Source organism: Hypomesus transpacificus, chromosome 1, assembly GCF_021917145.1.
Source record: "Hypomesus transpacificus isolate Combined female chromosome 1, fHypTra1, whole genome shotgun sequence".
Classification (NCBI taxonomy): domain Eukaryota; kingdom Metazoa; phylum Chordata; class Actinopteri; order Osmeriformes; family Osmeridae; genus Hypomesus; species Hypomesus transpacificus.
The window spans coordinates 10,233,683-10,260,644 of NC_061060.1; the positions used below are offsets into that span (position 1 = coordinate 10,233,683).

Below are 26,962 nucleotides of genomic sequence, written 5' to 3' on the forward strand. Positions count from 1 at the left end.
AGAGTTTTTCAGAATGAAGATCTAACGCAGCTGGACCTCTACAGTCTGGAGTCATATTAACTTCACTGTTCTTAAGAGGTTCAGCCAAAATTGGAAAAAACTCAATTGACCGGACTTGGTCTCATTCCTCTGCTTACTCACTATTGACAGTCAGAACAGATGTCTTCCGCGTGACTTTGTTCTGGTGGTTCTGGGCCCGACACTGGTAGCCTAGCGTGTGGTTCCAGGAGACGTCGGTCAGGATGAGTGCCAGGGAGATGGCATAGGGGCTGAGCTGGAGCTCACTGGTGGTGACGCTCCGGTTCTGCGGGTCGTACCACTGAAGGTCTGTGTACAGGTAGCGTGTGGCACGGCAGGTCAGGGTGATGTCATCGCCTTCGATGGCGCTCTGGGGTTCGATGGCCAGGTGCTGGGAGTGATCTGATACGGCAGAAGGAAAAACTACAATTAACTCCTACCACACCAGCTTTTTAAAACAAATTGAAATTTACAGACAAAAGTATTATCATACCCTGCACAATTGAATATATGTAATATAAAATGGTATTATCTTATTCCAACTGTGGTTGAGAATCACCAATCTCATGCGAAGAGATTTCACATCAGTTCTTTTCTACGAGGAAGATCCACCTGGACCCAGCTGACTGAAGCTATTTTGGGGCTGAGTTGCCTAACATGGCCCCACACATCACGGTGCCAGGAATGTCAAATTAGCAGCTATTTCCTGTTTCATCACTGCTAATTGGAAGCACGTTGCCTGTGGACGGCAAGGCTGATGGCGCTTCTGCCCTCGACCAATAGGAGGCGGGGCGAGGGGCCAGACCCCGGGGGGGCCAGACGGCGCTTGTTTATGCAGAACGCTGGAGAGCATTCTGTGTTCCGTAAGAGAAGACAGCTGTTATTACAATTCTGTCCTCGTTTCAGCAGCATTCCATGGTTCTCAGTCATCCCCACCTCTGGAATGGTGCAGTACTCACTCCTGGGAATTCTCCTATTCTCTCTAAAGCCAGATCCTCAAAGCTTTGCATCCTGTCTGGCCTCCAATCACAGGCTGACCCCGGGCCCAGCCCCAGCCCTTTCCTATTCCTTTTCAAATATATCACCGGGAGCTTTTGCCATAGGACTCTCAGTCCTTTGCTCCAATAAGAGCAGTGCTTGCATGTAACAAAAGGTCTCTCACGCAGGTGTTGCATAACCAACTTGATGGGTTTTCAATTCTCAACATTTGGAAGTGCTCAGATCAAATGCATATAAAAAGTGATTCACGTAGCAGCAGCAGGATCACTGAAAGGAAAGGGCCGACAAGTCGGCTTTGCTGTGAGTTTCAGAGCAGTTTTTGAACTGGAGTCATTAATACAGCACCATATGGCTCAGGACGTGTTTGCCTGCCTCTCTTCCATCCTGAGGCCTGCCTTTGTCGTGAGAAGATGGTTTCAATTAATGTCCCCCCCCCCACTCCCCCAGTCTCTTTATTGCACAATACAATCTGTGCATTCCTTCTCCAGCGTCACTGTTCATTACAGTGCATATGTGTAGGTCATTTGACAGAAACCAAATGTATGGAGTACAGTACGCCTGGACGATCAAATAAAACCCACCGGAGCATTTCTCCTTGTAATTTCAAACTGTGCGGTACGAAATCAACTTGAGGTTGTTTCTTTTAACGTCTCCCCAAGATGTTTCCAGAGTAACCCACTTACTGTCCACGTAGAAGGTGGTCCGCAGGGTGGCGGTGCCCAGTTTGTTCTGAGCTGAGCAGGAGAACACGCCTGACACGTTAGCCACTCCCACTACCAGCATGCTCACAGTCTGGGGGGCGGGACAGAAGAAGCAAAGACCAATCAGTGGGGCGCAATCAAGAATATACAGAAAGTTCATTGTCCTACTTGTCAAAATCTGAACAGGGTGACACATCACCAAGATACAAATATATTTAATACAATACTGTGTGTCTAGGTCAGCATAAAATATGTTTTCCGATACCACAATGCAAGTGTCGACTACTGACATACATCACAAACATGTATCCATTGTTTTGTAAAAAAAAAGTCCATTCAGCACATTTGACATTACCGCACTAAATTAACTCATGGTTATTTGCTATTAGCAGGTGAGGTCATTGGCCAACGTTAAGCCTTGTGTGTTTTATACTCTCCAGTGTTTCATGTTAATATAGAAGGATACATCTGGAGTCTTGAACCCCACTGTGTCTCGTCTGCACAGAAGGAACGCCTGCTCCCATGTCATTTCCTGAAGAGCATTTACAATGCCACACTTAATTCTGTCACCGTTTGAGTGGAACCCATTTACTGGCTTAAGTAGACATAATAGTAACTGAGATTTGGACCAGGGGCCAGATTGCATGGGGTTCTGTTTTCTGTTCAGAATAACATCTGTTTTCATTGTAGATATATCAAAAGCCTCAGAATGTTGTGGCTGTATTGTCTGGGAGAAACTTCCTGGGCTTCAGGAACTATTGTGCTCTGACCCTCAGAAACACAGCTTTAGCCTTTGCCACATTTTCAGTGTTTTCAGTGTTGTAAGTGCCCAAGGCAAGTACTCACTATGGGAGCTGTGTAAACATGTTTAGGCAGAAAAGCGAAGCAGTTAAAAAGTGATATTAAGTTGTCCACCTCAAATTGTTATGACGTTTGTCAAAGTGCTAACGGCATGGTTGTGCGGTGTCACCTTACGGCCATTACTCACAATGATGTAACACAAGCTCCAAAACAGCCATCTCAACAAGTGCTCACGGTCCCAAAGTGGTGACCTGACCAGACGCTCTGTGACCCCCGGCCCCACCTCTACCCCCCCTCGCCTGGTCGCTGTGCCCCCCCCCCTACCGTGAGCTGTTCCAGGAGAGTTGGGGAGCCCCTCAGAGGCCGGGCCCCGGGCACACTCACTTTCACGGGCCACAACGATTTATGTGGGGTGACAGAGAAGAATTCACTCCCAACGAATCCCTCTCTTTTAAAGCAGCGCTTGTTATCAATGACCCTTAGTCCTCACCCCAGTAAAGCACTGGCGTTTTGGCCACAAAGCCTGTAAATAAAAAGGCGCCTCCCCTTATTTTGTCAATCACAGATTGGAACTTATTCCCTGTGAATCGGGCCTAAGCTTCTGTTACTGGCTGTGTGTGTGCCCAGTTAATATGAATCTGAGAACCATTAATCATGCATGGTCAGGAAGGGAAAATACCTGCATAAATCTGCAACTCCTGGATTACAGAAGGGGAATCGAAGCTAGTCAGGTTTACTAGACCTGCTCGTGCTTGGCTAATGATAGATTACTGTTGTTTTTCTCCTCTGGTGGTTTGCTTTTCCTGTTGAAATGCTAACATGTTGGTGGATTTATGCCCCAATTTGACCCAGCATGTTGGACAGGCTGTCTTTCAACTAATCCTAGATATACTTTTGGGGGAAGCAGCTGAGGTCTGCACTTAATTAAGTTTAGGGTGAGTGGTTTTAGTAACAAGCTCCCTTAGGACATGAGCTGTGATGTCTACAGTCTCTCCATTGTACAGCATGGCTTAGAAATGTGTGCCAAGAGGAGGTCAATTTTTAGAACGAGGAAGTGATTGACTGTTTAGTGGATGCAGGTTTAAATTACGAAATGTGCTGACCTTCGTTTCAGATATGAGGTCATAAAAAATGTGTGGACCACTGGAAAGCTAAACCTTTCTGTTGATGTCTTTTGTTTCCATGCATTCTGCTCAGGCCATTATCTCTAACACTCAACGTATTAACATGACACGAAAGGAGACACATAACAACACAACAGTTGCCGGCAAAAAGGTGCCGTTGTTCAAATGTATCTAACCTATGCACAGGTCAGCGCGGTGAGGAGATACTCTATAAAAGGCCCTTCTAAGATGCCTGCACACGCATGGCTTGAGCCGAATGGCTGTTGTGCTGTTTATGAGGAGTCCGCTGCTCTCAGTGTTCCAACACACAAAGATTCACTGATGTTAGAATAAAGGCTGCTCTCCTGCCAAGCGCAGGCTGAGGCTGCAGCTGCTTCATTTACAGCCAAGGGTTACATAAAAAAGATGTATAAGAAAGTGTGTGTGTGAGAGAGACAGTGAGAGAGTGGGTGTATTTCACTGTAGCAGGGCAATTACATTCTATGGTTAGTTTTAGGACAGATAGGTGGTTTAGAGGAGCTCGTCTGAACAGACTGAAAAAGCTACCAGAGATCCTGAGTGCTAGAATGCTCCACTGTGGTGGTGGATGAGGGGGCTTGTTTCATCCAAATCCAATGATTGGAGACATGATGATATCCATGTGGGGTGTTTGCTGAATACAGGGCATGTTGAGATGTGTGTGGAAGTAGTTATCAATGCCATACAAACTATAAAGTGATATTTCTGATGCACTGATCTACTGTCAATTTAAATCCCATTCAAATTATGTTTCCCATTGAAAGTTGACTGGAAAATCCCCGTTCATTTGAATGGTTCCGCAAAGAAAGTGAATGCCACATTTAGATGAGTAATTCATTTCATAAATTCTTTCCAGGTCCACTTACCCATTTTCAATGAAGAAGTTAGCAACATACTTTACAGTTTATGTAATTCATTCTTTCCAAACAGCAACAAATAAAAATAAAAGGCAAAAACCTTATTCTCTTTTCCTGGTTCCATGCTTCCCTTCAGCAGTTCTGTACTGTTGTTGATGCTTTCAATCCAGTTGTGTGGATAATTGCCTTTTGTGTGTATCTGGACTGGGATAGGCTCAGTGTAAATCACGCACCTGTGATGAAGAGAAGACAATGGACTTTAAACTTCTAGATAAACACAGATTGATGAAAACATCGGTACAAATTAAGATAGTGTCTTGTGTCTGTCTCTTTTCATTTGCCTGTCTCTCGTTGTATATGTCTGTCTCTCCCTCTGTCTGTCTGTCTCTTCCTCTGTCTGTCTGTCTCTCCATCTGTCTCTCCCTCTGTCTGTCTGTCTGTCTCTCCCTCTGTCTGTCTGTGTCTCCGTCTATCTGTCTGTCTCTCCCTCTGTCCGTCTATCTGTCTGTCTCTCCCTCTGTCTGTCTGTCTCTCCCTCTGTCTGTCTGTCTCTCCCTCCCTCTGTCTGTCTGTCTGTCTCTCCCTCTGTCTGTCTGTCTCTCCCTCTATCTGTCTGTCTCTCCCTCTGTCTGTCTGTCTCTCCTTCTGTCTGTCTGTCTGTCTGTCTGTCTGTCTGTCTGTCTGTCTCTCCCTCTGTCTGTCTGTGTCTCCGTCTGCTAGCCTGTGTCTCCTCTGCCTGTGGAGGGAAACCATCAGGCTGATGAGTGGGGAGGCAGTCAGGCAGAGGAAACGGCAGCGTGACAGGAAGGGCCATGCTGTGCGTCAGCTCACACAGGAACCCCCCCCACGCTCTGGTCACTAGAGATAAGGCTGATCTCAAGACCTTGGTGGGTCAACAAGGGACAGCTGATAACTTCTCGCTCTGCTGATAAGGAATGACCCCCCACCTCCACCTCCGACAACCCCCCTCCCCGCCCTCCTTGTCCTTCTCCAGGTTCCTCCTTTCCCTTCCCCCAGCTCACAAACTCCCACAGTTATCAGACATTATGCTTCCCTACTGTGGGACAGGAGTTTTTACCGGGTACGCACCCCGAGATTAAGTATTCTATTTGCAGTGACATGTACTAGAAAGGTCCTGAACTATATAAAACAAACATTTGTTCAATTTGCCTCCCACCGACCTCTGTCTGTCTCCCTCATTAGCTGGTGGAAACCTCCGGTGTGTTTAACGTTTGTGAGCCAGTGGATCCAGTGCCAGAGCTGATTATCTCTGGAGCTGCAGAACAACGGGCACTTTGACACCACTGACCCGTCGCCATTATTTCTGTCACAAACTTGGCAACCAGGAGTGTTTTTTCAGACAAAATAATTATGGATTATTAACGGAGGCATAGTTACACGCTGCCTGGAGTGTAACATAATTCAGTTCCTCCATTGTGCGCCACTCCAAATAGTTGTTTTGCTAGCCGTGTTGTGTTCTGATAACCCTGCTGTAATGGCCCATTGTCTGCCTGATCTTACAACTGGACTGGACCCCCACTGGCCCTGCTCCGGCACCTGTGGAATGTTCCTCTTGTTTAGGGAGGTTCCCAAGCAGGCTGACGTTTACACACAATCCCCCATGATCATCTAAGCAGGCTGCACTCTAGACTGATCAGGATCTGATCAATCGTGGATTGTGGATCACAATACCAAGTTTATTGCGTAAACTAATATTCATGTACGGATGAATGCACTGTGATTTTTGTGGAAGTCTCTGGTTAGGTACAGCAGAGGGTTCTATGGTTCTGAGCTCAGAGACACTTCCAAGGCGACGTACAAATAGTGCCTACAGAAAGTACAGCAGGCTGGTTCTGTCAGGACAAGGCCCAGCTCCAAACCAGAGCTACGGCTGCTTAGAAAAGATGACTATCTATTGTTATGACAATGTTTATGTACAACTGAGACTGTAATCAGAATTCAGAAGAACACACTGTTACTTTCTATGTGTCTGTTACTTAGAACTAAAGGACTTAGTAAAGTGAAACTGGTCAGCCTGTGACTCATTCCCTCCTGAGAATTGAGGAAACACTATGACTTTTCAGTCCAGTTTCGATACTTTGGGTTCGGAGCACACAACATCAAGGGGTTAAATGTGGCTGATGTTTTGTCAATGTGTAAATAATCATTTTACTTGTTTCTTTATAAATAAATAAAAATGAGTACAGCCTACAGCACCACAGAACAAGATGATGACTTACTGTTTGAGGGTTGGGCCCGGGCGACATGGTTGCCATAGCCACGTGACCTGAGGCGCGGGCGATCCCGTGGCCGTGCAGGTTAACTTGTGCTGCTTGCCGAACATGTAGGGCTGCACGTCCGCAGTAGCCACCTCCTCCTCCAAGATCTTAGGCTTCACTGTGGATCACACACAGGCACACACAGATGTTACAACTTTAACAGAGGTTACATCCACTATAGTCTACCCCAATGGTCAGACCATGTAATGTCTTTCTAACGAGGGGAGTTAGTCATAATGACTAAGCATGAAGAAGGTGTCATTGACACCAGTTGTCCTATGGACCATCAGCTCTGAAGTGCCTGAAGCTGATTGATACCCTGCTCTAGCTTCCCTGTCTCCAGACCAGATGTGGCCCGTTGACTAGCCAGGGGGGGAATGAGAGAGAGACACAGTCAGAGAGAGAAAGTAGTAGAGAGAGAGAGAGAGAGAGAAAGAGAGAGAAAGAGAGAGAGAGAGAGAGAGAGAGAGAGAGAGAGAGAGAGAGAGAGAGAGAGAAATGACGTGTAATAACTGATTCTTTCTGTCTCAGTCAGTGAGAGAAGGCGAGCCCTGAGATGGTTCTGTCATGCCAAATAATAATGTGTTCAATTGGCAAGCACTTTACGTAATACAAAGTGATGGACAGGGGGGATTTGAACCCGGGGCCTCTAATCTGCAGGCAAATTCCACACCCAATATTGTCTCTCAGCACTACTGTCCTCAGTTGGTCCCTTGCTGAGCATGTGCTCTCAGCCTACAGTACATCAAACACTTGATAGACAATGTTAAAAATAGTTTCCTAATTGTTACCAGACAACAGAAACATTTCGCCCCTTCCATTACTTGTGTCTAAGACTTGTGTTTTGTGTCAATCCAATGTAATATGTTACATGTTACTCAATATAGTAAAGGACCATAAACACTGTTTATATGGGAGGGTAGGGAAGATCTTAACACTCTTACAGTAATAGATTAATTCCTGAAAACAGGAAAAGAATGGGTTGAAAATAGATGCTATGCATTCTTGCCACTCATAAACAGTTTGAAGTTTTGTTACCAGTCAGCAGTATTCATGATATCACTCTGACAACACATTCTTCTGCACAATCAGAGAACATTTCCCTCTAAAACACAAGCCTATGCCACGAGTGTAGAGAACAATGTGTTTACATGAGCTGTACTGTACATACACATGGTGAGGATGTAAATAAATGGCCCTGACTAGGGGGTGAGTACAGTGTGTGAGTATGTGTGTGTGTGTGTGTATGTGTGTGTGAATGTGGAGTGACTGAGGTCTGCGTGCAGAGCAGAGCCCAGACCGTTTACACACTGTTCCGAGCCCCTTCAAAATAGCCTCGCTAATCAGCACCAGCTGCCCCTGCTACGTCAATCCTGCCTTGGAAACAACAAGACCCCAAATTCTTCTCATTCTGGAGCTGCTACCTGCCGTCCAGCGCAGTCTGAACCTGGGGCTGGACTGCAGAGTGCTGAGTACTCAGGATACTGCTGAGTCCAGGCCCAGAACCAGAGCACAAACACACACACACACACACACACACACTGGATCATGGCACAGCCTAGCATTCATTTCCTTAGGATTGTCCGTCATTTAGAAAGATATACAGGCAGCTTACCATCCACTTCCAGAGTGTAGCTGAGATTCCTGTACAAGCCCTTCTCCTGGTTGCCCAGAGAGATGGTGAAGACCCCTTCGTCTCTCTTCTTCACCTCTCTGATGGTGAGGCTGTATTCTGAGGACTCATAGCAGGTGGAGTTCAAGATGGGGACTCCGTCCTTATACCTGGGACAGGGGACAAGTGTCAGGTAAGTTATCTCTAAGTATGACATGTGCCAATCACTGAGGCTGAAATTTGCCAGGCTGGGGTAAAGTGCTGAAACACACCAGGATGTACTTGTAAGCAGAGATAAACATGCTGTATGACGTTGTTTCCTCGCAGTTTACAATCCTATCATGCCGGCTTGTCTGTCTCTGTTATATAACGTTGACTTTGCACAAAGCAAAGGCATTCCTACCACATGATGATGTCTGGAGCGGGCAGAGCATTGACCCTGGGTTCCAACACCACCTGCTTGGCCCCCTCGGTGACCACTCTTCTGGCCTCGTGCTTGTGGGTGATGTTCAGGAACGGATGTTCTGAAACACAAGGTGCCAGTGAGAAGAGACTTGACAGTGTGGACTCAGACCATAAAGAAGCAACACTTACAGTAATCAAATTGCAATTGTATTAGCACATCCTTGTAAATGACAAGTGCAATTGCCTACAGTTTGCACACATTTCAAATGATTTTGCACATCTTTGAAATGGTTAGGTATAATTGCCTTCAATTAGGCCAACTATCAATTGAAAATATCTTGCTGGTCTAAACTGACTGTTATTTCTCAGTCAAGTGGTTGTTCTCTGCAAAACATATTGGCATAATGTCCTTGTGTACATCATCACCTGCACAATAGTTCACTCCACTGTCAAAATCTTTCAGGCACATAATACCATGAAAAACATAATGGTATATACTGTAATATGGATCTCTTGGATCATCTGCTTACAGTCATTGTCAGGTGCAACTAGAACTTTACTAAACAAGGGGACACATCCGATCACCAATCACACAGTAAGTTTAGTTAGCTGACAGGAGCTATCCAGGAGTATACATCCTTCCATCAAATATTTAGAGCTTGTCCCAGGCCAGCTCGGGGGAAACATCACTGTTTCTGCTGCCATTTCAGAGAATGGTGTAGTCACCCACATTCCCAGTCTTGGCCCATACAATACCCAGACACTCCTGGTGTCCTTGGACTGCCTGCACTCCGATCTTATCCCTCTACATGAGACCACTTTCTTACATTTGTCATTGTGTGGGACAATGTAAGCTTCCACCGTCACCCGCTCATCAGGATTCACTGCCCATCAAAGAATGCTAATGGTGCTCATATCACCTAACTCCCCATTCCTTAAACCTATCCAGGAGGTTTTTTCTGCATGGAGGTGGAGGGTTTATGAGCATCGGGCTCAAAACCAGAGGTCCCTGCTCCAGGCAATGGATGCTGCTTGTGATGATGTCAAAGCAGATCAGTGTAGGGGATTGTTGCGGCATGAACAACAATTCTTCCCCTGTTGCATCGTAAGGGAGAACATCAGATGTGATGTCAATGAAATCTGTGGCCAGACAGACAGTGAGGACGACAACTAGTGAAACTCCAGCTTTGCTTTACTTTCTTACTGTATTTGTTTCCTTCTTGCCATGAAATGCACCCTCTGCAACTCTGACTAGGAGGGGGTCACTTGCCTGAAACTTACTGTGGTTACTCATACTACTAGTGTAGGTTATACATAATGTTAGTTTTGATGTGCTTATTGTATGAAAGTATATTGTGCTGTACACATTTCCTGTAACAGTAACCATGATGTATGGCAATTACAGTAACAATTTCCATGGCAGTGTAAGTACAATATGTGATATGAAACCTTGTAGGTTACTCTTGAATTACTGTAATCTTTTTTCTGTTTGATACACATTTACATTTTACATGTATTCATTTAGCAGGGGCTTTTATCCAAAGCGACTTCCAAGCTGTCTGCTTTACAAAAGTGCATAGGTCAATGATCCTAAACAATGAGATAGCCACAAAAACATTGTGGTTAGCCAAAACATGAAGCATACATTACAGTATTGTTGCTTGCTTTTCTACAGGTGCACTCTTGCACTTTTGAGGTTCATTTTGTTTAGTTGTAACTTGTTTGGCTACATGCTCTTATGGTTCTTCTCTTTGGCACTTTCCACTCACCATAGACCTGAACCCTAGAGTCGGCGTGCTTTATGGTGGTGTCGACCTGGGCAGTGCACCTGTACATCCCTCTGTCCTCCATAGTGACATGGGCCAACTCAATGCTGCTGGTCCAGGTGATGTTCTTACCGGGCTTCTCTTTGTTTTTTTTGACCGTATGGGTGCGATTGACCTGGGTACACATCGCAGGGTTTGACCAATCAGCAATTGAGCACTATGTCATCAGCAGAAGCACAATGCCATCCGTCCCACTGACCACTAGGAACTCACTGCTCTCTTGGGTAGCTGCCAGCGAAACACAACTCTCCCGTTGAAGGTGGTTTGTCCAGAGCAGTTGAGTTGGAGGGTGTCTCCTACAAGAACCCTGGCTCTGTCCGGGGTGGACTTCACGTTCCTCAGAGTAGAAGCTGCAGTGACCACAACAGTGTTACGTAATCAGGAACACAGTGAAAAGAACATCAATCGAAATTATCAAGGACAGGTACTATACACGTATGATAACCCATGATCGAAACCACTTTAAGCGCTTCATTGTCAAAATAGAAATAGCAATGACTTAAAGTGTATTCGATGATATCCACATCTCGTCTAGGTAAGGTGAGAACTGACTGATTCGGATGGGGATGTAGTTTGACTCGACCCGTCGTCCGTTGGCGTCTGAGACACAGGTCAGCATGCTGTAGCTGGCGTACGGGCCGTAGGGGATCTTGAAGCCCACCCTTGGGTCCCACTCCAAGCCCTTCTTGATCACCCAAGTCAGGGGTGGTTCCTGAGAGGGCAGTCAGAGAGAGAAGCTGCACAGATCAGAGGAGGCCTCACACACCGACAGAGTGAATGCTTATTTAGCAAGCAGTCATCCAGTCAAATTACGTAAAGTACAAAGAGGCATGGCTGTGTTTGATATGAAACTCTGATCTTGTGCACCTGAAACAAAAATCAAAGGAGCTTTTACATTTTCTTTTATTTTTTCTGAGGGAGAGTAACCATTGCAATTACCCATGCGTTGATGCATGAAGAGCTGTCAACTTTGAAAAAGATGGGAGGGGGGGGTATTTTATTACTTTATTTTCCCTAGTTTAACTTGTGCTGTTTGTTCTATGGCCAAGTGGTCAGCTGGCAGACAAGGAGGAGAGGAAGGAAGGAAGCCGGAAGGAAGAGTGCCATAGATCTCCCTGGAGCAGGAACGTCACACAGACCCTATCTGTGCCATCTATGTAAGACATGTCGTCCATGGCCAGGCATTGTCGTAAATCAACCCTGAGAATCCAAACAGAACCGTCTATTGTTGGGGTGGCTGCTTGGCTTTGCCTGCTATCTCATCATACCACTGAGGGACCACAGTGTTCTGTTCAGAATCGATCTGCATGCTGGGTAGAACAAAGATGGCAGTTTCTCCTCAAGATGAGTTCTGGAATCTTAAACAATAACGCTCCGGAACACCACCTAACTATTGTCCTCTCTGATTGGGCGCAGTCACATCAGTGTTTTCGAATCTGCATTTCCTGGACTTGATGTTTAAAACAGAGAGGTCGGGGCTCTATATATAGATGGATATTCTATTCTGAGAAAACCGTCTTCAGAGTAGCTTCCTGTTCTTACAGGAAGCAGACAGGATGACTCCCTTCTCTGGCCCTGAGCTTGCCTCTCTGTGGCCACTGTCCTCCGTCCACATCCGCAGTCTTGGCCGGCCCACCATTTGATGGCTGTGAGAAACACTGCGACTCCCTAAGTGCACAGAGCCGGTGTTTACTATATTTCTTTGCAAACATCACAAGCAACGGCGTTTTCGTGACTTGATGACGTCAATGTAGACGTCAATGTACACATTCACCTTCACACAACAAGTTCAAACTTTATCTTTAGCTGTCCTGTCCTTACTCTTCTTTACAGTAAATTACCTGACCATGAAAACCCGACCCTAAATTTGACCATCTTAAAAAGCAGTCAATTAATTAGCAGTTGCTAAATTATTTCTAAGGTGGGCAAGCTCATAATTTCCATGACACATACCTACACTATACCTGGAGTTTTGTCTGTGCTCTGATAGGTCTAACACATCCGTACAAACCCAAAAGTAACACTTTAAAAAAATATTTAGTCGGATGACATTGAAACGCACCGGACAGTCCACAATAGTGAGAACGTGGCCTGTCAGAGTGTGTGTGTGTGTGTGTGTGTGTTAGGGGGGCTGGGTGGCCCCCCTCCCTGCCAGCATGATCAAATGTATTTAAGGGAGGAGACTTACCCCCTTCACCTTCAGAGTGACAGTCTGGTTGGGAGAGGTGGTCCTGCAAGGGATGACCAACGGGGTCTCATGTCTGTAGATGTACAAGATATCTGGCATGGCATTATTGTGCTCCACAAATGGCTGCTCAGGATCTGTAGAACACATCAGATGGATGAGAAGCAATTTAGCCACGTTCCAGTTGCAAACAAGATATTGTCACCCATACAGCTGTCGAGTCATTCTCCTTTGAGGTTTACGAGCTTAAGAGTGAAAGAGTAAGAACTACATTGGAACATTTTGATTGCATTGTGTTTGTTTTGATAGTATTTAAAAACCAAGCAAACAAGACCAGGTTTGGGAGTTCTGCTTTCAAGTGCTATTGAATCAGAGCACCTCACACTGAGATCAGTCAGAATCTGGCTCAGCAGTGAGGTCGTCTCATTCCTCTAACAGCCTTCTGCTTGCTGCAGCCCAGTGCAGACAAACAGACAAACAGTTCTGCTAGAGCCACCCGGCCTGTCTCACCAGGGTGGGCAGGCCTGGTGTGCCTCTAGCTGGCTCTGACTGCAGAAAACCGCTGTGGGAACTTAGACAAACGTTAGATAAACGTTAGATAAATACCCGGCGATTGGTGTAAGGTCAAGCCGCATTGGTGCAATAAAGGGACTCTTATTTTTTGAACAAACATGGAATATGATCTAATAAGGAGTTGAAGGGCTTTGAAAGGAGAGTGGGTAGACTAAACATGGTACAAGCATGCTGTCAGAAGGTCGGGGGGGGGGGGGGGGGGGGTCAGGGTTCAGGGATCCAAGATGGTAAAGGTAGGAGGAAAAGTCACCAGTGGGTTATAAGTTCATCATCCATTCAAGACAGGACAGGACATCTTTTGCTATGACTCTTCCTTCCTTCCACTTTTTTTTTTAAACAAGATGTCTAAACTAATGTATTGCAATCATGTTGCAGCAGGCGGCATACTGTAAAAAAAGAAGAAGCTGTAATTAATGTTACAAGGCATCATGCTCTAATTACTCTATTCTCCTGTCGTGCTCTCAGGAAGGTGTTTACGTGCTGTTTGTCAGCTGATTACAGCTCACACCACATGTCTGAGAGGGCCCTGGGCCACGGAGCCTGGGCCACGGAGCCTGGGCCAGGGAGAAAGCAGCACTGCTGTCGTGTGAAGCTGCAGGAGCCACGGGAGAGGCTGGAAAAACAGAAGCCGGAGCAGGAAATAATAGTCAACGAGCAGAGCTTCCGACGCAATCACACTCTCCTTCCCGCTTCCACAAGAAGTCAGGCACCAGTGAAATGGCCTCTCTCTGTGAGAGGAGAGGATGAGAGAGAGGCAGAGAGAGAGAGAGAGAGAGAGAGAGAGAGAGAGAGAGAGGGGAGAGGGGGGAGAGAGAGAGAGAGAGAGAGAGAGAGAGAGAGAGAGAGAGAGAGAGAGAGAGAGAGAGAGAGCGAGAGAGAGAGAGAGAAAGAGAGAGAGAGAGAGAGAGAGAGAGAGAGAGAGAGAGAGAGAGAGAGAGAGAGAGAAAGAAAGAGAGAGAGAGAGAGAGAGTCTCACTTGGTCTAAATCCCCCATGAACATGAAACCTGCCCCCCTGTCTCCAGCTGCAGTTTGATATTAGTCACTATAAACCGTCCACTCCTCCACATGTGCTGCTTTATATCCATTGCAGTAGGCTAAATGAGGTGTAGGATGGAGTCTTTGCTTAATTTCTCCCCCTCTCCCTCTCGTTTTTTCCCTCAGCAGGACTGGATGTCTTCCAGCTCTTGCATCATGCAGGAAGACGTCAGACTGCTCGCTGACCGGGTCCCGGCCACTGGCCATTACCGCCACTAAGTGCTGGTGTGTTTGTTGGCTCAATTTATGCCATACTGTTCTGTCAATGTCATCTAATCTAGAATCACTGTCATGGTGGGAAATTTAGAAAATAAAACTTGTGGGCCCTGTGTTACAAATTACTGTAACATATGCGATAAAAACAAACTAACAGAAAAAAACATTATTTCTTATTTTAAACTAAATTCACACGATGGAGATGACTGGCTTCCAATTAGACTGAAGAGGACATTGTCAACATTGAGGATTTAGCAACTGGGTTTCTCTGCATTGTTCCATCACTCTTCACACCCTTTAATGAAACACATACTGTGTGAATTTGGAGTGTTTTTGTCTTTATGCGAGTACTAAATGAAAGGTACAAGATGGTAAAGAAATGTGCAACCCTAGTTGCAGCAGAAGGCCATCAGAAGGCTTACCGTTCACATAGACGTAGGCTGAGCTGGACAGATCTGAGGAGCTAGACGTGTACGTGCAGCTGTACAGGCCCGTGTCTCTGGGGTCCAGGTGATGCACCAGCAGCTGGCTGCAGTATGGCTGCAGCCCGGGCCCACACTCCTCCACCTGCACCCCCTCCGACGCCAGCCCCCTCCAGGGCAGGCTCCAGAGCAGCGGCGCCCAGCCCCTGACATCCACAACAGCACAGATCATTTGGTTATTTTTAATGTTATTACAAAGGAGTGACAAAATGTTTTAGGCATTCAATATTTCAAAATCCTTGCATTTCACTGTGTGCACTCTGTTCGGGTGAAAGCAAAGGGAATGGATCCCAAGGTGTTGACAAGCCTGGCCAAGCAGCTCTCCTTGCATCAGCTCCACAGCAGCACCAGACTCCTGGGCCACTACCCCTGGGTCATCCTCATGTCATCACCTGCCCTAACGGCCTGGGCCTGATCGTTGTCCTTTGGTGTCTAAGGCACTAGGCTCAGAGGAGACCATTAGATTTACGATAGTCAACTAGAACTAACCACTGACCTCCAAGATGCTGAATCATTATGGCTTTGACCAGTGTGATTCATTTTCCCAGAGAGTAAATGAGCGAGTTTCAACAAATGATGCCTGAGAATTTAGTCACAGCACTTGTTTCGGTGTTCAAATGATGTTTATTTTGAAGTGTTTGAGGAACGTTCCGATGATTCCGAGTCGCCTGATAACCCAGACTTTCACATGGGAACACGGGCTCCCTGGGCTGAGGATGCATGAATAACATATTTCCAAACAGTGTCCATTTCAGAGGTCTCATTAAAGCGATCCCAGAGGAGCTTCAAACATGTCTCGCATACCACTGCTTTAGCATACAGAGCCTACGGGTCAAGCAACTTCAAACTCTCATCTCATCGTTAGGGAGCAGGGGCAGCGCTGGCCAGACGTTGGAGCACATGGCCTTGTAGGGAAGCGTTGCATTAGATAGGCCCATGGGGCTTAGCATTCCTGGCGAGCCCACAGAAATGATGCAAGGCTCTCTAAACGCTTAACATGCTTGTGCTCCGCAGTAGGGGCTGCCTCTCCCTCCAACGCCCCAGACCCCCCCCAACTTCTCCTCCCAGAGGCAATTGGAACCGATTGATAATTGGGGACCACACTGCTTCCTGTTCCTGGTTGGTCGTGTCATAGTCTGTGGTCTGACTGTCCTAGAGCCTCTCTCACGCCCTCTCTGCTCTCTGTCTCCTGCTCTCTCTCTCTCTCCCCCCAACCTCTCTTTCACCTCCGCTCGACCTGTCCGTCTAAAGGGGCCTTTATTGCTGCTGTGATGGAGACCAGAGGACAGGCAGCACCTGGGCCTGTACCAGGATTCACCCCCTGACCCAGGTCTAATAAAAGGCTAAAGGGAGGGGTGTGTGTGTGTGTGTCCCACATGTACAATTGACTTGTGTGTGTGTGGGGGCAGGAACCGTTAGTGCACTGTGCTACAGTAGAGACACAAGTCTCTGCCGTGTGTGTATCTCTATCAGACAGACTCACTATGTCAGTACTAAGGAGCAAAACAGTTACTGAAAAACGACACACCAATGTTTCTGACCAGGGACTTCACTTCACAAATAAACATGTTGGGTTTCTGTGTGTGTGGCAAGGTGTGTGAAGCGTACCTGCAGGTGAGGATGAGCGAGTTCTCAGTGTGAAGAACGTGTGTATCCCCAGAGGGCAACAGCTGAGGGGCAGGCAGTGTCTCTCTCCCCACCATCCCTGCAGAACACACACACACACATACAGCATTTACAATAGGTATTTACAGTTAGACACACATCTGCATCGCTTTCCAACATCGATTCATAGTAGCCTAATACGACCTTAGGAAATGGCAGAGTGACACATGCACTGTGAATTGTTCTCATGAACCAGACAGGCCCTCTCCATGTGCGATCATTATGTGCTGCTCGGCTTCTGACTGTTATGCAAGTGGCTCTCTGCTTTGAGGGCGAGGGCTGGGGGTGTTTACGGAACCCACACTGGAGGGACAGCACGCTGCTACAGGGATACTTGTCTGGAAGGACCTGTTCCTGATGATGAGGTATGTAAGCCAGTGAGTAAAAGCAGTGGGTGTCGGGGGGCTGGGGCTAAGGTGGTTAAGGGGCTTTGTGTGTGGGTCGAGGGGAACATGAGGAGCAGCTGTGCCCCTCAGCCAGAGGGGTCACCCCAGTCAGAACCGGGGAGAACAGGGAAGACTCAGTTCTCCAGCGCTTCCTATGGATCAATCAGTCAGTCTACCGCACCTTTATGGGGTCCTCTCTTCCTCTGTTACATAACGTCTCTCCGAATACATTTTCTGGCCAATTGACTTTGTCATTCTCAGTGACCTTGCTGATCTGCTGTACACTATTATTACATTTGGTGAGGGGAAAGAATGAGTTTGAGGGAATTTAATACTCCTGCTTGGTCTGTGGCCAGCTGAAGCTGGTCAGCATAGGAAGCACTGTCATCCTTTCTTCTGTCGGTGTGGCGTAACAGTCTCACATGTGATTTCCTTCTTTTCAGTTTACTCCCCAAGCAGTTTGGGTACTGTCATTGTGTGGGTGGTTTGTTTACCAGTCAAAGAAGTTTATTGGATTTTCTCTTGAGAAATGTGAATTGTGTCTTCAGGGAAACTTGTATTTGTATCAGACTGTACCCAGAAAGACAATAGAATGACACAATATCACGTATTCCCTGGCCAGGCCCCATCCCTTGCACCCTCACACATAAACACATGCACGCACTCAAACACACTTTTTATATTTGTTTCATGTACAGTTCTGAACAGCTGTTGCCCAAGAATGAGCTGACCATGCCAATGTTGGCACTCAATTTCAACTTCCTCCTGAAATGTTATAACATCATTGTTTTATAGTCCAAGGTTATTTGGAGGCGAGGGGGTGTGGGTGAATGTATTTGGATGACTAAACACCAGTATTGTACTCTATAGTGTACACTATTCTAGTTGCATACAACTTGTATTTTCAAGCTTATAACATGGCATAAAGAATGGTAAGATGACATTTTTCTACACTAAATTCTACATGAGACAGGAATGTACTGATATCACCATTGGTCTTGATTTGTTAAACATAAAATGCCTGCAAAATGTGTTGGTCCAACTTTACTGTATGCATGGTTCCTAATTAGGTTATGGTAAGCTTACAGTACCCCATTACTTGTTTAATGTTTTACTTTACACCTGGGATTTCCCAGAATACTTAATGACAGTATTTGCTTATTCGTTCTAGGTCACACATCAGTGCAGTGCATACGGTGTTTCAGATAGAGTAACACACACACAAACACATACACACACACACAAACACACTAAAATGACCTAGCACCTACCTGGCAGGCAGCTTATCTCTTAAAACCTGTCCGTTTTTCCTTCCTCTCTTCAGTAACTGACCACAGATGGATTAGCAGAGGCAGTCCACTCAGAAGACGCCGTGCCCCATCCCGTTCTCTATCTGGAGCCCCACCTGCCCTGATGCCTGCCCGGCACTGAACTCAGCCTGTCTCCATACCGCCCTCTCTCACCCCACACCCACCAAACAGCTGTGTGCTGCATTCCTTCAGCAGTTTTGTCTGAGAAATTGCAAAAATGGTGCAGGTTCAGAGGGCCACAAACCTGTTTTTCATTATTGGTCATTAAAAATTAGAATGGGGGGGAGAGAGAGAGAGAGAGAGAGAGAGAGAGAGAGAGAGAGAGACAAAGAGAGACAAAGAGAGACAAAGAGAGAGAGAGAGACCATGTTTAGCTGCCAGTGTTTGGCTTATGTGCCATTGATAAATTTGTACAAATTCTTAGGATAAGATAGTGTTTGGGAAACATTTGTGGACTCTCCACTTCGAGGAAGTGAAGACGTTTCTCTTTAGCCCACACAATGTGGAATTCCAAGTTCTGTTCTAAAGTATTTGTCATCAGGACTAATGCTAAAGCACATATTTAGTCTGAAGGAACAAACTAGGACTCCAAACAATGACAAATTCCAATGTTGCAACAAAAAACCTTTGTTAAAGTAATTTAAAGCTAATTCCTGTTTGGTCCCAATTGAAATCAGGGTATTTTCAGGACCCGAAAATACTGCATCCAGTCAATTAATTGTGTAATCCCACAACTGTCCCATGATTAAGTTATTAGTACTTTAGAACAGTAAAACAAGCATATTATTTGACAGAGAAACAGAGAAAGAGGACCAGAAATTAGCTAAACAGAAATGAGAGAAAGTGAAGGAGAGAGAGGGATCCATAAAAAGTCCAGCCTCAAAATCAACACATTTGCTTCAGGGCATACTGGTAATATCTGGTTTGGGATATTGTGTAATAGATGTCTTAACTGTAGAGATGACTGTACTGTCACTGTCCCTGACAGGAAATCCCTGCTGTTACAACCCTTGAAGTTGAGGGCATAATGTACGGAATTCCCTCATCTGTGGTTGGTAGTGCATGGCTCTCTCTGCTTCCTGTCCCTGCATGTAGTCCACCAGCAGGCCTGTCTCTGGAGGGTGGATGGGAGAGGATATTTTTTGGGTCTTCAAGGGGAAAACAACTATTTGGAATTATGACTCCCTCGTTTAACCTTGCCACTCACTTCTTTTGTCGTTCTAACTGGCAGAACAAAAGGCAGAGAAAGGATGGCGGCGGTGGTTGGGAGGCTCCCCCCTTTGTGAAAAGGAAGGGTGAGGGTCAGAGGCTTGTGAGTCACCTAGGCTGCAAGTGTGACCATGGACACAGCAGCACAACGGGAGCTAGAGGTAGTTAGTCACGGAGAGGCTTCTGACCACATCAGGTGGTCAGGACTGCCCTGACTCAAATGTATTCCAGTCAAATTCACAAAGAGGACAGTGAAATTACTTTCTAACTTAGTAAGAGCACGTTTCATTTCAGTTCCACTGGATGTGATGGAGGGTTTGTGAGGGAGCAGGGAAGTTAATCCTGTACCATTACTTCTCTAGTTCATTGCTTCATGGCGGGACTGTACCACCATCTGTCTGCAATGTCATTTTGTGCTGTTGGTTTTCACGGTGAGTTGTATTGGTTGGGGCTGTTAGAGCAGGAGAGACGAATTCACAAGATGTTCTATGCACTAGTGGCAGATTTATAATGCCGAGTTGAAAACCTTGACAAGAGTGGGGACCACCTGCCAAAATAAGAAGTTGCTACTACAGCGCTGCTTGTGGCTGTGAGCTACGGTTTCTATGTGCTGGAATATTCTCTCACACTGGGTCTTTCTGCAGCCACTCCACTTTGCCAGCAGCAAGGTTAAGACAACAGTTAGAAAGACAGACTTTTTTATTAGCCGTAGATTAGTCTATGGAGATTTGGAGACAAAATGCTCCGGTCTGCCCTTTAAAAAAGTAAAATAAAGGAACATCTGGTCGCGATGGGTGGCCAGCCCGTTTGTCCAGGCTATATGGACTTGAGCACAACTAACAACAGAGTATCCTACATAAGTGCAGTCCTATTAGGTCTTTCACTGGCTAGACCTGGAGGATCCTTGTTCTGTAGTATATGATTAGGGCCGGCAAATAGACAGAAGCTCCTTGAAATTGAAATCTCATGCAGGGTTAAACATATATATACAGTGCCCTCCAAAAGTATTGGAACAGTGAGGCGAATTCCTTTATTTTTGCTGTAGACTGAAAACATTTGGGCTTGACATCAAATAATGAACGTGAGACCAGAGATCAACGTTTCAGCTTTTATTTCCAGGTATTTACATCAGGATCTGATGCACAACTAAGAAAATATCACATTTTGTTTGAATCCACCCATTTGTCATGTGAGCAAAAGTATTGGAACAGATATACTTAAAACATATTTAAGTGAATAAGACTTAATATTTAGTTGCAAATCCTTTGCTTTCAATAACTGCAGCAAGTCTGTGACCCATTGACGTCACCAAACTTTTGCATTCTTCCTTTTTGATGCTTTCCCAGGCTTTCACTGCAGCCTCTTTCAGTTGTTGTTTGTTTTGTGGGGTTCCTCCCTTCAGTCTCCTCTTAAGCAGGTAAAATGCATGCTCTATAGGGTTTAAGTCTGGAGATTGACTTGGCCAGTCTAATACCTTCCATTTCTTGCCCCTGATGAACTCCTTTGTTGTTTTGGCAGTGTGTTTTGGGTCGTTATCTTGCTGCATGATGAAGGCTCTGCCAATCAGTTTGGTTGCATCTTTCCTTAAATTGGCAGACAAAATGTTTCTGTAGACTTCCGAGTTCATTTTGCTGCTGCCATCATGTGTTACATCCTCAATGAAGATTAATGAGCCTGTCCTAGAAGAAGCCATGCAAGCCCAAGCCATGACATTACCTCCACCGTGTTTCACAGATGAGCTTGTGTGTTTGGGATCATGAGCAGTTCCTTTCTTTCTCCAAACTTTAGCCTTTCCATCACTTTGGTAAAAGTTAATCTTTGTCTCATCAGTCCATAAAACTTTGTCCCAGAATTTTTGAGGTTCATCTCTGTACTTTTTGGCAAATTCCAGCCTGGCCTTCCTATTCTTCTTGCTAATGAGTGGTTTGCATCTTCTGGTGTAGCCCTTGTACTTTTGTTCATGAAGTCTTCTGCGAACAGTAGATAGTGATACCTTCACTCCTGCCATCTGGAGGTTGTTGCTGATCTCACTAACAGTTGTTTTAGGGTCTTTCTTTACAGCTCTCACAATGTTTCTGTCATCAACTGCTGATGTTTTCCTTGGTCTACCTGTTCGACGTCTGTTACTTAGTACACCAGTAGTTTTCTTCTTCTTCAGGACATTCCAAATGGTTGTACTGGCTATGGCCAATGTTTCTGCAATGGCTCTGATTGATTTTCCATCTTCTCTAAGACTCACAATTGCTTGTTTTTCACCCAAAGACAGCGCTCCGGTTTTCATGTTGTTTTCACCTCTGAATACAGTCTGCATAGACAAAACCTATCTTACCCAATCTGAACCTGAGTGTAGACATTCAGTGGTATTTATTGATTGAATAATGTATGTAATAGGACACACCTGGGCAACAAAACACACCTGTCAGTCATATGTTCCAATACTTTTGCTCACGTGACAAATGGGTGGGTTCGAACAAAAAGGTGATATTTTCTAATTTGTGCATCAGATCCTGATGTAAATACCTGGAAATAAAAGCTGAAACGTTGATCTCTGGTTTCACATTCATCGTTTGATGTCAAGCCCAAATGTTTTCAGTCTACAGCAAAAATAAAGGAATTGGCCTCACTGTTCCAATACTTTTGGAGGGCACTGTATTGCTGGCTCAGGGCAGGGTATATATCATAAAGTGGGGGATGTTTCAATTATCCTTGTTAAGAACAGTAATAATAACAAAAACAGCCCTTTAACATAAAACATCCCCTAGCAACTTAATGATACTTGCAGCCCTGTTTTACATTCTCTCTATCCAAGATTCCATCATGGACAGAAGATGTAAGAGATCAGGGGGATGAGCCAAGTACAACTATGTTTACCAGCTATGTTCATATTTCACTGAAAAATAACATCACGCTTGTGACGATATTGGCTCCAGTTGGACAGAGAGGTATTCTTGGAGTGTTTGTGTGTGTGTGTGAGCATGCGAGTGTGTCTCTACGGACGAGGGCACACAGCCATTGAGGGATGAGCTCCTTGTGCACTTGGCTGACCTCTACTTATCACTCTCATTCTCCACTTCATCTCAAGTGCCCAGGGAGGGGAAGAAAAACGACTTAAAAACAACTTAACTAGAACATTAACTCCTCAAGCCCAAATAATGTTGTTAAAGCACACTGGTCCATAACGTTTTGATTTGACATCACAGACCAACTGACACTGTATAGCTACACCATTTCATGCTTCAGTTTCATGTTTGCTCACAACATTCCATTCACCTAATTCAACTTCAATTCAACAGTGATCATCACGGGTTGCTTCCTTTTCCCCAGTGGGTGTGCAGAGTGAGTGTTCCCAACCACACATCATGAATATTGACGTCCCTATGCAACAGAAGGTTCCAGGGCAGAGTGGCAGAGTGCCACTTCTATGAGCAGAAACTGGACAGCCCTGTGACCTCTGTCAAAGCTGTGTGGCCTATTAGAGCCCTGTGTGCTGTGTTTCCCTGCGTGTCCACCACAGCAGAGCGGGCGCCACGTCGGCTTCCAATTTCTGTTCAATGAAACCGAGCGTTGACGCTCCCACAATGCCCTACGCGAGCGTCAACGCCCGGTTTAATTGAAAATGAATTGGAAGTTGACGCGCCGCCTACTCCGCTGTAGTGGACACGCAGCCTAAGAGCTCTGATACTGTCAACAGGCAGGACGGGAGCAACGCTGCACTCTGCTGCTAACTGACAAGCAGCCATGCATCCCAGCTCATGGTGAAATAGGTGCTGGTAACATGTGCATCTGTGACATCCTTTAGCAAGACTAAGCCTTCCTTAGTTTTGCATCACTAATAGCAACAAGGAACGTACTGATGCAGTTTGAAGATACTGATGCCGACTAAGCTATAGTAGACAAAGAAAATGGAACTGGAAAATGATTTAGAAATGTTGCAACTTTTAAACGAAACCTATTAAAACTTTCTTACAAACACCCACACGGGCATCAGTCAGCACATACAGCTCTCAATCTTGAGGCATGTGACTCAACTAATGACTCTCATGCAAGCTCCACCACACCAAACACCAGTCTCCCTTTGATCCCCCACCATTGTCTTGAGGTGGAGGCTGCCTGACACACTCTGGACTGCAAGGAGCTCCGGGAAGAAATCTTTACTCAGGTAGCGTGTCATGATTCCATGACCTCCACGGGCCAGAACAATTCCAGCGTACCTCCTGCCCCGCTGTCCGCTTCCTCCTAATGTCTTTCCCACGCTCCGCGTGCGGACAGTGAAGGAAACCTACTTGGAAACATTGTTGACAAAGCGACAAGGACTGACACAGTGGCAGAGAGATAGAGTGGGGGTTGGGGGCAATATTTCCTCTGTTTGGATGGGCTGTTTATTTGGACACTGGAAGGAAAGCATGTATCTGCGTTGCACACCAGGCAAGGCACAATGCAGAGGAACATCCACCTTTGATACTACATCTTGTTTTTCTGTGGAGAAGCCAAGCTGCCAAGTGACAACAATCGTGCTGGCTTTGTCCTCAATGGAATGTTTAACTACTTTTCGCTCTGTTGATCTTATGATAACAATTGTTAGAAATAAACACCATTACCTGAAGCAACAGTAACATTTTCACATTATTGCCTCCTTGGGGAACTGTTCCATAGGCTAATCTATATAACTTTCCAACAGCCTAAATCCAACATGCGCATGATGATTTATCAGCTATTCACAAAAGGACACTGAGTGAATTGAATTTTCGAAATATTATATGACAAACCAACAAAACAAGGGGGAGCATCACTCAACACATCCCTCATTAACCTTTACGTGGCAAGGGTAAGATTATTCTAGCGGCCAGATATATTTATATATCAAGTGAACATTTAAAACCTATATTTCTGTGGATTTAATTTAAATTCTAATCAATTCTCGACAAATTGTGAAAATAAGATCAATATAGACATTATCTACCGACTCACGTAAATCGTTTAAATTGAATTATTGAGAAACATAATGCGGCGCGTTAAGGACCCTTGAATCCTTTGAAGTAAGCGCACTCGTTTGAAACTCGTTGCACCTTGAATATAAATGAGTCAAACTAAACTTAAACACTAAACACACAAATACCATTTTGTCATTATAGTTAAAAAAAGGTTGTCAATCAGCCACCAATATCGGATTGGTAAAATGTAGGCTACATCCCATATAGCCTAACATTCAAATGTATGTTGTTGAAGAAGTATAAGTAGTGTTCATTTAGGCTATAATCAATCATAAACAATGACAATTAGGATGATCATAAAATATTCTTACCACTTATTGATGTGAAACAATGCAAGAGGAAAAATATCTGCTTTGCACAGTATGGGGCCATTCTTTCAAGGGATTCCCCAATAAAATCCCAAGAGGTTATCAAAAGTCTCAGGTAAATGTCCAGTCCTAAAGAGGTTGAACACGTTCTTAAAATGTAGATCGCAAATGCATTAGGATTTCAAATTAAGTCCAAAAGAAAACACTTGAATAGAAATATACGATTCAACAATCCTGAGCATTTCCCATGCTGCGTTTTCATGGGAGCTCTGGCGCGCAGTTCAGTCTCAACTCTGGAAACTGTGCAACTGAGAAGACTGATGAGTTGTCTCCCCGCGGCAGGTGCGATCGCGCGACGTTTCTCCGCCCTCCAAGCGTGCTCTTAGTGAATGGAATTTTAACAACTACTTCACTAAGTGTTAAAAAAATAATTCCTCACAAAAATAAATACTTGGGCTTTTGAACTATAGAAAGTTAAGTGAAACATCAACCATCCATTCCCTTGCCAGTGGTCAATGTGTTGTCATGTAAAACTGTTAGGTGAATTTATCCTCCCTCCACCGTATCCAGCGCTGGTAACAGTTCATGCGCTGCTGGCAAACTTTATAGACGACAAGGAGGAAGGATGCAACGTCACTTACTCAGGGTAAGAGCAGATAGGTTATGTGGATCCCAGAACTTCCCTACAACCTAAACAATCTGTACAACTATATGACTTTATAGAACATTCTAATCGTGGCCAACTCAATGCCGAATCAGCATTCCACAAACATTAAGGACGTGATTTAATAACAAGACAAATCCTGTATCGATTTACCCAATGAATTCAGCTGAATATTGCAAAACTGAGTCAAGACAGCTGAACATATTTTGTCTAGGGAGCTCAAAATAGCAGAAGGGAAGGTAGATGTCAAACACAGGTAAACAACTGTTGGAATAAATATTTTCAAAATGTATTATTACATGTGGAAACAGGATATTGAGCTTTTATATCATTGTAAATATTCACCACAGGTTATCCTCAAGCAGCGGTACCACATGGTGTGTGTTTGTGTGTGTGCTGGTGTGTGGATGTGCTGCAGACTGTTTTTCTTCATCACCACAACAAAGGAGCATGGCAGCTCCTATAGCCTAGTGGTAGATACTGTAAATATGAACATCCTGCCTCACCTTTCCACCCTTCCTGTCAGGAATAAAGAAACCACCATTTTGAGGACTTGATCCACAATGGGGCAGGCGTCCTCCCAAGCTGGGCTGTGTTCACTCATCATCGCTGGACAACTGATAGGTGCGGCCCAGCACCATACATGACGCTTGTGATGAACACCACTCTTCTTTTTCTGCAGTGGGAAAATGGTGATATGAGAACTAGGGAAACGATAGATAACAGTCCAGTTGTAGGAGTCATGCCATCTGAGGAGAGTTTGACGGGGTGAGATTCTGCACATTACAATCAGACCACGATGACTTGAACTCTGCCCCCTCTACGTGGCTGATACATGCCAGCTCTTCAGCAGTATTAGTTTAGTTAACTTGGATGAAAAGCAGGTTGTGGAGCACAGCAGAACATAAACTAAGTCATCTTTCTAGCACTACAGAGAAGTGTAGTTGTTCTTTTCTCAAGATGAGTCAACGCTCACTGGGTTGTGCACTACACGGTGTGATCACTGTAAGTCTCCAGAGCAGGGCACATTCCCTTTGGTGCAGGAGGGCAGCAGATAAGACTCCAGCTGAAACAATTGCTGGAAGCTGTGAGCAGAGAGGGTTGGAGTTTTAAGACGTTTTATTTTAGAATCTGGTGTTCAAAACACAATAAGGGGGAACTGGCCACGTCTCCACACACAGCTTGCAGTCTTTTCTCTGACACAACAATACAGTCTCAGTTAAAGTATCGGGACAACAAACAGAAGACTTTGTTTGCTCAGAAGACTTTGTTTGCTCAAATCACCAGAGTGTAAATT

At 45.2% G+C, this 26,962-nt stretch overlaps 1 protein-coding gene across 1 annotated transcript in view; it reads right to left on the reverse strand.

Annotated features, from left to right (window-relative positions):
* kdrl (kinase insert domain receptor like) overlaps positions 1-25,568 on the reverse strand; it is a 45,756-nt gene extending 20,188 nt beyond the window's left edge. The window contains exons 1-13 of the mRNA XM_047016674.1: positions 25,005-25,568; positions 16,741-16,837; positions 15,073-15,278; positions 12,829-12,962; positions 11,193-11,352; positions 10,854-10,990; positions 10,584-10,755; positions 8,813-8,933; positions 8,413-8,579; positions 6,759-6,915; positions 4,619-4,751; positions 1,701-1,809; positions 142-420 (exon numbers count right to left, since the gene is read on the reverse strand). Of these exons, the coding sequence (XP_046872630.1) occupies positions 142-420; positions 1,701-1,809; positions 4,619-4,751; positions 6,759-6,915; positions 8,413-8,579; positions 8,813-8,933; positions 10,584-10,755; positions 10,854-10,990; positions 11,193-11,352; positions 12,829-12,962; positions 15,073-15,278; positions 16,741-16,837; positions 25,005-25,065 (1,933 nt within the window). The 5' untranslated portion in view covers positions 25,066-25,568. The remainder of the gene's footprint in view (positions 1-141; positions 421-1,700; positions 1,810-4,618; positions 4,752-6,758; positions 6,916-8,412; positions 8,580-8,812; positions 8,934-10,583; positions 10,756-10,853; positions 10,991-11,192; positions 11,353-12,828; positions 12,963-15,072; positions 15,279-16,740; positions 16,838-25,004) is intronic.
* Between the last annotated feature and the right edge of the window lie 1,394 nt (positions 25,569-26,962).